At 34.8% G+C, this 14,962-nt stretch overlaps 1 protein-coding gene across 1 annotated transcript in view; it reads left to right on the top strand.

Annotated features, from left to right (window-relative positions):
* The window catches only part of SPAG16 (sperm associated antigen 16), a 943,910-nt gene that overhangs the window by 36,991 nt on the left and 891,957 nt on the right, over positions 1-14,962 (top strand). Inside the window, exon 7 of the mRNA XM_040641105.1 lies at positions 6,640-6,757. Within this exon, the coding sequence (XP_040497039.1) occupies positions 6,640-6,757 (118 nt within the window). The remainder of the gene's footprint in view (positions 1-6,639; positions 6,758-14,962) is intronic.

Below are 14,962 nucleotides of genomic sequence, written 5' to 3'. Positions count from 1 at the left end.
TTTTTTTTTTTCTTGCGTCTCTAGCCCATGTTTAAAAATGTATCATACTTGTTAAATTTCCTAGTATGTTTAAAGGGAATGCTATTGTAATTCATTTCATGTAAAAATTCAGCATTTTCGGATTATAATTTTTGTAATCTTTAGGGGTCCTGATGAAGAAATCCACGTTACACTGTAATATAATTAACATTCGTGTATTCAGCTAGCCTTTATTTCCACATTTAATCATTAAGAATAATGTCTCCATTTAACCATTTGACTGAATCACTTGTGTTTCTAAGGACCTAAAACAAAGTTTCAATGATATCATCAGAGTCACAAAAAAACTAGAGATGAAGTTAATCACTGGTGAACACCTTGTCTGATAGTTATACCATTGCATAATAAATCAAGTATAAGGAAAGAGTGGTTTTCATGCGAGGCTAAATTAGAGTCTAAGTTCTCTATGTTAATATTTTACCCAAATATTTCAGTTATATATCTATATTCCTTTCACTGTAAACTACAAAACATCAGTCTTAATTTTTTCTGTAAATTGTTTAATTAAGTGAATACTTAGTTGATTTTACCTATCAGCTTTATAGTAGTTCTCATTTAACATGAGTATCTTATGAATTTACTTATTTTCAGAATTATCAATATCAAAAGTTAGAACTTATAAGCAGATGAATTATGAGCTACTTATGGAACTTACAAAACAGACACACTCTTTCAGACTGACTAAACAGAAGGTTTTTGTTTGTTTCAAGTTTTTATTTTAATTCTAGTTAGTTAACATATAGTGTGATATTGGTTTTAGGAGTAGAATTTAGTGATTCATCACTTATATATAACACCCAGTGCTCATCACAACAAGCGTCCTCCTTAATATCCATCATCCATTTAGCCTAACTCCCCTCCAGCAAATGTCAGTTTGTTTTCTATAGTTAAGAGTCTCTTAGGGTTTCCTCCCTCTCTCTTTTTTCCCCCTTCCCCTATGTTCATCTGTTCTGTTTCTTAAATTCCATATGAATGAAGTCCTATGGTATTTGTCCTTCTCTGATTGACTTATTTTGCTTAGCATAATACACTCCAGTTCCATCCACGTTGTTGCAAATGTCAAGATTTCATTCTTTTTGAGGCTGAGTGATATTCCAGTTGTGTGCGTTTGTGTGTGTGTGCGCGCGCACACAACACATCTTTATCCATTCACCAGTTGATGAACATTTGGGCTCTTTCCATAATTTGGCTGTTGTTGATGGTGCTGCTATAAACATCGGGGTGCATGTGCCCCTTAGAATCAGTATTTTTGTATCCTTTAGGTAAATATCTAGTAGTGTAATTGCTAGGTCATAAGGTAGTTCTATTTTTAACTTTTTGAGGAACCTCCATACTGTTTTCCAGAATGGCTGCACCAGTTTGCATTTGCACCATCAGTGTAAGAGGGTTCATGTTTCTCTGTATCCTTGCCAACAGAAATTTTTTTTGAATATTTTTTCCTTGTTATATTCTAGTGGTGTTCTACATGATGCTAATTCTTGGGATAGAGTATTATCAAGTCATAGCCCATGAATGAATTAGATGGTAAAATTAGTAAATACAGGAAAAATTGTTCCATCAATAATAACAATCCTTCCTTTGTCCACAAATTACAGTACACATTGTTTTGTGTATATAACTCTGTACCTGAATATGAGTTTATAAAATATAATATTCATGGAAGTGTGTGGTAAAGAGCAAAGTGTATATATGTTAAGCACATTAAAAGGAATGGGGGATAGAACTGTACATACTACTTACATTCTTGTCTTATTACTCTCTCATGCTTTGCTGAATATGGTTGAATTTTAATACACATTATATATATATCAAATGTGTATGTAACTTTAGTTTAGCTTAGGTTTTATTGCTTTCAGCAGTGAGGTATAATAATAAATTATGTTAAGATAAATATGACTTTACAAATCAATGACTTTTATACTTTCATGAAAATACTGTGCAAAACAAGGACTCATTTTATGTTTTTAAAGATTTTTTTTTTTTATTTGAGAGAGAGCCATACAAGTGGGGGAGGAGAGGAAAGGGATTGGGGGAGGACGAACAGACTCCCTGATGAGCATAGAGCCTGACTTGGAGCTCCATTCCAGGATGCCGAGATCATGACCTGAGTCGAAGTCAGGCTTAACTGACTGAACCACCCAGGTGTCCTCTTATTTTTTTTAATAGAAAAACATTTAAAATTATTTGTATGTTCTTCTGCTTGCAGCCATGTCAGAGTAACTGGTATAGAACTAGCTTTCCAGCTGGTAATAGATGAGCTCTTCAACTGTAATGAACTACAAAGCTGAATAAAATTTTTGGCAGCTGTTTTTTTCTGATGTTAGAAAATTGGCAGAGTAGGACTGTGATGCTTAAGAGAAGGGAACCATTCAACGTGAGCGGCATGATCACCTCAGGTTTTGGCCCAGAAGTACTATTCAGACAATAGTGTAACAAAGTAGAACATAGAGCACAGTAGTCTTGATTAACTGATGAGGCAGAGATCTGATCTCAGGGATGCCAAGGGAACTGGAATTTGTGGGATAGGATACACAAAAGGTGGGAGGTGCATGAAAGGGATTTAAGAAATATTTGTAGTAGTTCCCTTTAATCTTTGACCAAGTACTAAGTTGTGGAATAGCGAGAGAATGATGCTGCTCGGAAACTGGGAACTAAATGGAGATTTCAGAGTTTGCAGATAAAGGAGTTCTGACCCGCTACAGTGGAGGAACCTCATTCAGTTAAGACCGTTGATAAACCTGGGTGACTCGGTCAGTTAAGTGTCTGTCTTCAGCTCAGGTCATGATCCCAGGGTCTTGGGATCGAGCCCCACATCAGGCTCCCCGCTCGGTGGGGAGCCTACTTCTCCCTCTACCCCACCCCACTCATACTCTCTTTCTCTCACTCTCTCCAATAAATAAACACAATCTTAAAAAAAAAAAAAGAATCTTGATAAACCATGGCATAGGAGCAGAGCTATTCTAGCCCTAGAGAAGGAACTACTTTAAACTTGCCTTAATAAAAGATTAAAAGTAAGCTTTGAAAACTGCTCATCAGTAAATTAACTGTCTGCCAGAACAAAACTTTAAAGGAAGAGAACAAAGTTCAGATAAATATATGTCCAACATATGATAATATATATAACATATAGAAGCAGGAAAATGTGTCCCACATCCAGGAAAAAGTAGAAATAGACCCAGAAATGACAGAAATAATGGAATTAGTAGATGAAGACTTTAAAACAGCTCTTATGAAATATTTAGAATTTTAAAGAAAATAATATAATGAGTGAACAGTTGGGAAATAGCAGAAGTGAAATGGGAACTATAAACAGAACCAAATAGAAGTTCTCAAACTGAAAAACGTATTTGCAACAAAAAATTCACTAAGGAAAGAAGCTGAAAAGAGTTTACAGAACCTCAGACCAAAAAAAAAAAAAAAAAAAAGACTAAAAAAATTAACAGAATTGTGCCTGTGAGGCAATTTCAAGTAGTCTATCCTATGTCAGAAGAAGATATTGGAGTGACTTTCTCAACTTTGACTTTCTGAACTCCAGCTGCCTCATATATCACTTAAAATTATTTATTCAAGGAATCTGGGATTGATCATTGGGTAGGTACATGGACCAAATAAGCCCACTTTGAGCCAGACCTTAGCCATGATGCTACTTATTCTCTGGCCTCTGTAAATCCCTTTCTAACGTAGGGGCTGTGATATGTCACTCTGGGTTTGTGGATATTAATAATAACTTCTTAAAATATCTTTTCCCAGTACATAGTCACACAAGTAAATGGTATAGGTAATTTTGTGGAAGAATGGGGGTTGTCATCACAGTGTATAATTGCTGTGGTGTTATAGAGTTTCTTTTCTACTCTTTGTCAGTAGGGCAACTCAAGACATTTTCACTTTTCTGAGTGTTAGCCTATCACTTTTTCTAAGTTTCTAAGAGTCACCTCAGCAGTGACTTTTATTACGTCTACTAGAGTACTTGTTTCAGTACTTGTAAAATCCAGCATCTTAAGTAAATTATTGTTTATCCAGTCTTAGGTTATAGCCCTTTTTAGCATCTCAAAATCCAGTCTCTGGGGTGCTTTTTGGTTCTTGCTCATATATGATTAATTCTTACAGCAGTTTGGATGTATATTTTCTTTTCTCCCTTACCAAACCATTAGCTAGGCAGTTAGGAGAGAGGTAGGGCCGACTTCAGGAGAGCATCATTTACCTTTTGGGGAAGATACCTCTACTGCAGTTTGCAGCACAGCTAAGGTGTTAGCTCTCTCTAGGGAAAGAGAGCCACCTCTGCATGCCTACCGGCCTAAAGAGAAAGGATACAGAAACAACATCTCAGGGTCATCCTGAGAATCAGACAAAAAAAGGCCATTTCAATAAGATAAAAAAGAGTCAATTTATCAGGACATCATAATATGCATGCCTTTAATATAAGAGCTTCAAAATATATGAAGCAAAATCTGATAAAACATAAAAATAGATATTTCTACAGTTACAATTGGAGATTTTAGCATTCCTCTTTTAGCAATTATTAGAAAAATAGGCAAAAAGTCTCTTAAGTCTATAGAATAAGGCATCAATTAATTGAATGTAATTGACATTTCTTGAATTCTACTTTGGACTTTTCATGTGCACAAAATAGGTTGTATGCTCAGCCATAAAACAAGTCTCTATATATTTCAAAGAATTGATGTCATACAAAATACATTCTCTGACCACAACCAAATTAAATTAAAAATCAATGACAAAAAGCTCTCTGGAAAATTCCCAAATATTTGGCAATTAAGTAACATAGTTCTAAGTAGTCCATGAGTCAAAGAAGGAAGTGAGAAAGTATTTCGATATGAATGGCTGAAGATGCAGCATATTAAAAATAGTGGGATGCAGCCAAAGCAGTGCTTAAGATAAAATTGATAGTTTAATTTTTTTATTTTTTTAAATTGATAGTTTTAAATGTTTATATTAGAGAAGAAAATTTTATGCTAATAATATAATCTTGTACCTTAGATGCTCAAAAAAAACCCCAATTAAATGCAGAGAAAGAAAAAGAAATAATAAAAAGATCAGAAACCAATAAGCTAGCAAAGGGATAAAGAAAAATGAACAAATATACGAAAATAAATGAAATCATATGTTGGTTTGAAAACATAATAAAACTGATTAAGTTGATAATAAAATTGACAAGACTAGATAGACTAATCACCAAATGTTGCCAGAGAGGTAGAGTAACCAAGGCTGTCATATATTGCTGTTGGAAGTATAAATTAGAACCCAGCAATTCAACTCCTAGGTATTTTTTCTAAGAGAAAGAGAACCAAAAAATATCTTCTATGACTTTGTGTAAGAATGTTCATAGTAACCTTATTCATAATGGCCCCAAGTTAAAAACAAATCAGTTCTTCATCAGCAGAATTTTTGAATAAACACATGGTAGAATATACATACAAGGGAATATGACTCACAATAAAAAGAAATGAGTTACTGATATACACAACAGCCTGGAAGAATCTAAAAAACATGCTGAGTGAAAGAAGTCAGTTTCTGGCCTCATGGAATGAATTTGGAAGTTTTCCTTCCTTTTCTATTTTTTGTAATAGTTTGAGAAGAATAGGTATTAACTTTTCTTGAAATGTTTAGGAGAATTTGCCTAGGAAGCCATCTGTCCTGGGCTTTTGCTTTTTGGGAGTTTTTTGATTATTGATTCAGTTTCTTTGCTGGTTATCAGTATGTTCAAATTTTCTACTTCTTCCTGTTTCAGTTTTCACAGTTTGTTTCTAGGAATTTATCCATTTCTTCCAGGTTATCCAATTTGTTGGCATATAGTTTTTCATAATCTCTTAAAATTGTTTGTATTTCTGTGATGTTGGTTGTTACATAAGAGAACATATTCTATGATTCCAAATATATGAAGTTCTAGAATCTCCTGAGGCATTAGAAATGCTCTATATTTTGATAATAATGTGGACTACCTGGGCATGCATATTTCTGAAAACTCTGAACTATAACATTTAAGCTCTGTATGTTTTATTCCAGGTAAATTACACTTAAGTAAAAAAGGTAAAAAAAAATATATTTTGAAGGCATTTTCAAATAAAACAGTTTCTTAAAGGTGCTTATATGTTGAGTTGAATTATTTCTCCCATAAGATAATGAAATATTTTTATACTTAATTTTCTTAATACAAGTTAATCAAACTTGTTTTCAAGACCATCCTTTATTTTGATGTGAATGACACTCTTTCTGTTTAATCTTCCATTGTTTGGAGCCGTTGTCTTTTTGACAATTGTTTCTGAATTGATTAAAGAAACTGCAAGTTTTTCTCGCAGTGAATAGCAATCTCACTACGTGCTTGAATATAACAAAACTGTTGGTAGGAAATAGAAAACTAGTTAACTCAAAAGAAATCTGTCTTCCTCGTTTCTACCATGTTTAGGGAAGTAGCATACCAGGTAGTATTTCTGGCAATTCTTGGCTTATTATGTTGACCTTTATATGGTTATTCATTTTTATTTGACTGCAAAAAGAGAGAGGAGAGAGAGAAGGGTTTAGATGTTAGATGGAAATCACTGATTTAACTCAATTACCCTTTAAGATGCCCTTTATTTTTCATAGGTTAAAGTTACATTATGCATCGTATGAACCAGCTATCAGGGTGTTACATGAGAAGCATCACGCGTTACTGAAGCAGAAAATGCTAACCTCTCTGGAAAGAGACAGAGCAGTTGGGCAGGTAAAGAGGCCATCAAAACCACCTGAAATGATTTTAACCATTTATTTTTTAATAATATAAGTAGAAATATTGGTTTTATTTCTGAGATAAATCTTGAAAGGTTTTCAACAGTTATGTTGTAAAAGATTCATTTGGAAATATTCATAAAAATTATTTTGTTTATTTTAAACCTATAAAGATTATTACAAAGCTAAACATTTAATTACAACATAAATTTATAGGAGATATAAAGTATAGTTAGAGGAAAAAACTCAGCCATTGAGGTCAAACTTGGGTTTATTTATTTATTTTTATGGGCTTTTGTTGTTGTTTGGGGTTTTCTTTAGATTTTATTTATTTACTTGTCAGAGGGAGAGAAAGAGCACAAGTAGGGGGGAACAGCAGGCAGAGGAAGAAACAGGCTCCCTGCTGAGCAAGGAGCTTGATGTGAGTTTCGATCCCAGGACCCTGGGATCATGACCTGAGTAAAGACAGACACTTAACAGACTGAGCCACCAAGGTATCCCCAAACTTGGGTTTAAATGCTAACTTTGACACCTGTAAACATGGGCCTTAAACACTTTGAACTCAGATTTCTCATATATAAAGTATAGCCACATTGATCTGCCTTTTTTTAATATTGTGAAACTTATATGGAATTTACCCCCATATGAATATTTGACACCTCTAGTTTTGGACTCAATTTCCATAATTTCTACTGTCAACACCCTTTTCCATTCTTCCTGGGGGTTTTTGCATGGGCCTGGGACAGTGATGAGGAACTTCTGGTATATAATTCAAGAAAGGTAAAACAAAATGTTTATGGGCCACTTAAAAAGTATCTAACAGTTTGTTAGAAAATATAAAAGTGCAACTATGCTTAACATTCTTTTATTGTTTTCTGTAAATTTTCATTTTTGGCCAAACTTTCAGAAACTACAATAGCTTGCATGATGGTTTTATTCTTCCTTGAATGATTTTAGTGTTAAGACATGCTTTAATCAAGTTGTATTTTGCCCATTTTTGAGTGTAATTCTTAGCTACTAAAATGCTAAACATTACTTGTGTTCATGCTTCTTTGTGCTTGAATTTTAATTTTGTATTCTTGAATGTCTGAATTGTATTATTGGTAATATTGCATAAAAGGAGTTTAATAAAAATTTACACTTTTATGGCATTATATGACAAACCTTCAGAATTTCATCTCCTTGCTCCTTTTCATCTAACCCCTCTCCCCAGTATCCCAACAAAAGACACAACTCTTGGAGTACTTCGTGCTAGATTTAGGTTGTGTCTGCTTCTTATCCTGCCACAGACCCTGCTTAGACTTTTGCTATCCATCTTATTCTCTTTATTCCCTGGTCACATACTTATCTCACTATTATCCTTCTCCAGGGAGGAATCCATCTGTGATCTGGCCATATATTCCCAAAAGATCATGTATACTTTGACACCTCTGACAGACCACACAAACTGAGATTCACTATTCAAGGACACTAGGGTCGGGGCGCCTGGGTGGCTCAGTCCTTAAGCATCTGCCTTCAGCTCAGGGCGTGATCCCGGCGTTATGGGACCAGGCGCCGCATCAGGCTCCTCTGCTGGGAGCCTGCTTCTTCCTCTCCTACTCCCCCTGCTTGTGGTCCCTCTCTCGCTGGCTGTCTCTCTCTCTGTCAAATAAATAAATAAATAAAATCTTTAAAAAAAAAAAAAAAGGACACTAGGGTCTTCCAGGAATCCATGCTAGCAAGTGCTTACACTCCTCCCTTGATTTTTGATTTCTGTATCTGCAACCTGTCCTACACTGGATCTACACTTATTTTATGTGTAAATAGGGCTAAGTTATCTTCCTGAAAAGACCATCAATTCCCCTATCTTTAATATGAGTTGAATGTCTGAGGTTAGATCAAAGGCCTTTTTGAGAACATATTTAGGTCACATACACTCTTTGAGTTTCAGATTGTTTCTCACTGGTTTAGTTAGAAGAACTAAAGATTGGGAGTGTACGTGTGAGTCCCAGCTGGCTGAACAGTAGTCATATGAGCATTCAGGTCATTTTACTTATATATCTGTTTTCTTACCTATTAAACAGAGATCAGATTACTTGCCTTATGTTTGATATGTGTCTAAAAGTGGAAACTTGTTTAAAAAATTAAATCACTGTATGAGACAGGGTTGAATTTTATACACTGTTGTTCATATTAGCAAAGAATTGTATTATCTGCAAGTTTTTTTTTTTTTTAATCTTTGAACCCCTACTTCTGCTGAAGACAAAGAAAAAAGAACCTGCTATTAAAGACTATCCAGGTCTTCCTGGGTTAAAATAGTTTCTTTGAGTTTAACGCATGGTATCTGAATGCTATATTAACTGTTGAGCTAAAATGTATCAGTGTTAATTTTTTGTCTTTGAATCACATCTTCTCATTCTTTCCCAGGTGGTTCCAACAACAAGGGGCACTTATATATCCATATGGCTTGAAGCCTACATGCTTGGCCTTCACTTGCTAGTGCAGTGTGACTATTTAAATGGTCATATTCCTGGTGTTGAGGTACATGGTTCTAGGTAGTTCTTTTGAGTGGGAACCTGATATACCTTGCTAAATCCATGGCTTCTGTCACAGCATCTCTGAGTTCCTTAATATCTATAGCCTCATCATCCTGACTCCTCCTTTTTCTGGTTAAGTGCTAAAATGGTAACGTTTTCATGTACTTCACTGAGACAAGTTGAGACTTCTGATTTTCCTACACTGCTAATTCAACCTGTGGGCAATTTGGAAACCACTTAAGGTCTATCTACACAGACCTATTATCTTCAATCAATGTCCAGGCACCACCTGAAGGATATTATGGTTTTCCAGCACAATGCAAAATATGAAGGTCTTTTTAAGAGACTGTCAATTTTCCTAGATTATTCCCTAAGAAGCTGGGAGCAAGTTTAGTCTATACTTGGAGAATCTTTGAATTATCTGACTTTCTGTGTCCTTTTTTTCCCAACCAGCCACACTTGGATTTTTAGCTTGAAAGGTGAAATGGATTACTCATATATGAATGCTTACTTCTTCTCCCTCTCAGGCATAGGGCCTTTTATACTTCTTTGTTAGATGGAATATCTTCCTGTCCTCTTCTACATTATCAGTCACTCTGCATCCACATTTATTCCAGGCAGTCCTAATCTACACCTGTTGTCACAGGGTATTATTAATAGATACAATTTATTTTTATCAGTTTCTCTAAGTTTTTTTTTTAATTTCAAATTTTAATTTAAATTTTAGTTAATTAACATATAGTGTAGTATTAGTTTCAGGAGTGTTATTTAGTGATTCATCACTTACGTATAACATCCAGTGCTCATTATAGCAAGTGCCCTCCTTAATACCCATCACCCATTTAGCCCGTCCCCTGCCTACCTCCCTTCCAGCAACCCTGAGTTTGTTTTCTACAGTTAAGAGTCTCATATAGTTTGCCTCCCTCTCTCTTTTTTTTCTTCTTTCCCCTACATTCATGTTTTGTTTTGTTAAATTCTAAGCAGTAGAATGCATATTCTTTTCAAGAGCATGTGGAACATTCTCCAGAATAGATCACATGTTAGGCCACAAAACAAGTCTCAATAAGTTTAAAAAGATTGACATTAGATCATGCATCTTTCCTAGCTACATGGTATGAAACTAGAAATCATAAGAAAAAATCTGGAAAGAACAAAAATACATAGAGGCTAAATAACATGCTACTAAACAATTGAAAGTGTCAACCAAGATATTAAATATGAAATAAAAAACACAAGGAGACAGATGACAATGAAAACACAAGGGTCCAAAATCTCTGGGATGCAGCAAGACTGTTCTAAGAGGGAAGTTTATAGCAATAAACTTCGTGAAATAAGAAAAATCTCAACTACACAACCTAACCTCACACCTAAAGGATCTAAAAAAGAACAAACAAAGCCTAAAAGCAGTAGAAGGAAAGTAATTATTAATAAAGATTAGAGCAGAAATGAATGAAATAGAGACCAAAAAATAGAGAAGATCAATAAAACCAGGAGCTGGTTTTTTGGAAAGGTAAGCAAAATTGATACACCTTTAGCCAGGCTCATCAAGAAAAAGAGAAAGGATCAAATAAAAAAATGGAAATGAATAAGAATAATGACCAACATCACAGAAATACATTGTCATAAGACAATGTCGTAAAAATTTGTATGCCAAATTTTGGACAACCTAGAAGAAATGCATAAATTCCATAAGCATGTAAACTTTCAAAACTGAATCAGGAAGAATTAGAAATTTTAACAGATAGATTACTAACAATGAAATTGAATTAGTAATAAAGAAAAACTCCCAACAAATAAAAGTTCAGGACCAGATGGCTTCACAGGTAAATTCTACCAAACATTTAAAGAAGTAATACCTATTCTTCTCAAACTATTTAAAAAAATATTAGAAGGAAAGCTTCCAAATTCATTCTATGAGGCCAACATTACCTTGATATCAAAACCAAACAAAAACATTTAGAAAAAAAGAAAACTACAGGTCAATTGATGAACACAGATGCAAAAATTTTCAACAAAATATTAGCAAACTGAGTCCAACAATACATTAAAAGAAATCATTAACCATGATCAAGTGAGATTTATTCCAGAGGTGTACAGATGGTTCAATATTAAGAAATCAATCAATGTGACAGATCACATTAAGAATAGAAAGGATGAAAACTATACAGTCATCTCAGTAGAATCAGAACAAGTTTGACGAGGTACAACGTCCATTCATGATCAAAACTCTGAACAAAGGTGTTTTAGAGGGAACATACCTTAATATAATAGCTTCATTATTACTCTAAACAATGACAACAGCAACAACCAAACAAAAATCCAATTTGGAAAATACTATTTGAAAATTTCTAGAGTTTATTTCCTGTTATTTAAAAAGGAGAAGTTTGGATTTAGAAATAGCTTTCCTCTCTCTATCACATCTACCTGTTTAAGACAGTAGATTGATTTGACATAGTAGGATTTGAGTAGAAGGTGCCATTTCTGCCCACCATAGTTTTCACCATGGACAATGCCAATATACTGGGTATTTGTATGTCCTTCCAGATCTGTTTTATTGCTGTCAGTGGAAACTGGATGTGGCAACTGCCATTCTCAGGATGAATTCTGTATTATACATGGTTTCTCATGTCATCAGATTTTGTTCAGGATCCAAAATGGGCACACATGATCGATGGAGCCTATGTGGTATAGTTAGCATCCGAGTTACAAGAGAGGATGAATAAAATTTAAAAAAGTATTTCATATCTATACTGAAAGATGGGAGGCTCACGATTAATGAACCCAAGATGCTGAGTGGCCAAAATGGCTGTCAGATATCCCTTACTCCAGGCTAATCCTAAGATCAATTAGTACATTCTTCAAATTAGGACAGACAGTATAGTCTCAGTTTTATCATCTTTATCGTTGGACTACAAGCCAAGGTTCTATTTAATGAGCTGAACTTTTTGAGAATGTTTCATACAAAAAATGGTTTATTACCACCCAAGTCTTTTTTTTTTTTCCTTTCCTGTTGAAACATTCATATCAAGTATACCTGGATATACAGTCTTGGATTAACCTTTTAACTTCAATCTATTAATGTGTTATGAACTATAGAATGAATTTATTAAAAAATTTTGAAAGTGAAACTATATTAAAATATATGCAAAGTTCCTCTATGATTTAACATGAAAGATACATCAACTTTTATGCTTATTTTTTGATTACATCTTTATTTCCAGTGTATGCTTTATTTCAGTGATGCTCTGAGAAGTCATTTCTTTTTTTTTTTTTTTTAATTTATTTTAGAGAAGTGAGGGAGGGACAAAGGAAAAGGGAGAGAGAGAATCTCAAGCAGACTCCCCACTGAGCTTGGAGCCCTACACTGGGCTCAGTCTCATGACCCAGAGACCACAGGCCTGAGCCAAAATCGAGTCAGATGCTCAACCTACTGAGCCACCCAGGCACCCTTCTGAGAAGTCACTTCTAACCAAAACTTTTGGGATATGAGCTTGGAGCAGTAGAAAGTATCTTATAATTTTTATCTGTATTCCTAATCATGACTTCTTTAAAAACCTTATCTTAATGAACATTTAGCTCACTATCATTCTCTTTAAACATGTATATCTCTCTAATCTCTTGCAAGAAGAAAGGTTAGAATTTATAATTTTTAAGTGATATTCAGTTTGTATGTAAAAGTGAAAGTATACTGTGAGATGACAAAAATCTAAAAGAAGTATGTGTTTTCAAATTTTTTTGGTAGGTAATGGTATAGCAACTTCCAAATTTATTTAAATCTTATAGATAAACCTATAATTTGTTTTGTTTTACAAAATTACTGAAAATGTTCAAAATTCTGAATTACAGTCCTATGATTGAAAAGGTATATAATTTGTTAGTGTGTGTGTGTGTAAATAAATAAGTTAAACTTTATCCTTTTTTGGATTATGGGTCTCTAATTCAGGAGGTATTCTAAAAAATAAATGTATATATTTTCTAGGTCTGTCTGCTGAGAGAATCTAGAAGTAATGATGCTCCAATAGCAAATGAGTATACCTGGTGCATAGATATATGTTTCTGATACCGTTCTCTAATAAAAGGACGTTAGAGCTCCTTGGAGAAGTGGCTGATTATAGGCTGGGCAGGGAAAATACAAAATGAACCTGGAATATTTGTCCCATCTTGTTGCACTAGAATGTTAGGAGATACTCAGAAAGTAAAAGAGAGAGGAAGGAAGGAAGGAAGGAAGGAAGGAAGGAAGGAAGGAAGGAAGGAAGGAAGGGAGGAAAGAAGGAAGGGGGAAAGGGAAAGGAGGAAGGGACCAAACAAGACATTAGAGTATGTCAAGGGACAAAGGAACTGTCGAGGGCACTTCCTAAATGGACTAACAATCAAATTTGGTTTGGATGTTGAAACTGATTGTGCAATGCACACAGCAAAAGGATATGGAAACATTTATGTTATATAATTGAGCTCTGTGGGGAGAGCAGCACATGCCTTACGTGCAGGTCTGAGACATCTTGAGAGAACTAAGGAAGGAGACTGGCTTGGGGTTTTTGATGTGGTTAGGGTTTGGGAGCCTGATGAGAGTTCCTATGTGGGAGGAGGGGCTTAGGTGGTTTGAATCTCCCACCAGTGGTAAAGGAGGGAGCATCCAGGCTTTCATATCTGCTTGCTCAGGTGTGGGGCCGTAAGGAAAGTAGGAAGTAAGGCTTAAAAAGTGTTAGCAGTCAAACATCAAGAAATGGAGTCATGCTCATTACAGGAATCGTTCTGAAGGAGCTCCCAATGGTCAAATTTTGAACAATTTGAGCAACAAAATAAATAATACAGTGTGGGATTATAACCCAGAGTATAAAATAAGTATCTGTGAGTTCATAATGATATAAATAAATGGATAAGTATGTAAATGGGGGAAAATAAAAATATTTCTCTCAAAGAAGAATCTCAGATGACATGTAGATAATCTTTCCCTCAAGGAGGTGGAGCTTAACACCTCAGCTGTTCATTGTTGGCTATACTAAATGACTTGTTTCCACAAGTACAGTGGAAGTGGGGGAAAGAGTAATTTTACAGTAGAGAAACCTGGCAAATACTACTTCACAAAGGTGATCAGGGTTAACATCATCATCAGTCTTTAATCATGTTGATATTACCCTTGATGCCTTATTAATGACACTTCTACTCTGTGGTCTTCCTCCTCAAAACCATAACTCCTATCTAAACATGAGAAAACATTAGACAAACCCAAATGTATGTACATTCTCCAAAATATTACCTGACAAATACTCAGAATTGTTAAGATCATCAAAATGAGGGAAAGTCCGAGAAACTGTCCCAGTCCAGAGGAAGCTAAGAAGACACGATGACTTTGATAAGTTCTTTATAGGTTTTGAATACTAGCCCTTTATCTGATAAGACATTTGTAAATATCTTTTCCCATTCTGTTGGTTGTCTTTTGGTTTTGTCAGCTGTTTCCTTTGCTGTGCAAAAGCTTTTTATCTTGATGAAGTCCCAGTATTCATTTTTGCCTTTTTTCCCTTGTCTTTGGAGACATGTCTTGTAAGAAGGTGCTGTAGCCGAGGTCAAAGAGGTTGCTGCCTGTGTTCTCCTCTAGGATTTTGATGGATTCCTGTCTCACATTTAGATGTCTTTCATCCATTTTGAGTCTATTTTTGTATATGGTGTAAGAGAATGGTCCAGTT

This window comes from Ursus maritimus, unplaced genomic scaffold (genome assembly GCF_017311325.1).
Source record: "Ursus maritimus isolate PB19 unplaced genomic scaffold, ASM1731132v1 scaffold_1, whole genome shotgun sequence".
NCBI lineage: Eukaryota > Metazoa > Chordata > Mammalia > Carnivora > Ursidae > Ursus > Ursus maritimus.
The sequence above is the reverse complement of the archived record's forward strand: the minus strand, read 5'-3'. Positions and strand labels throughout refer to the sequence as shown.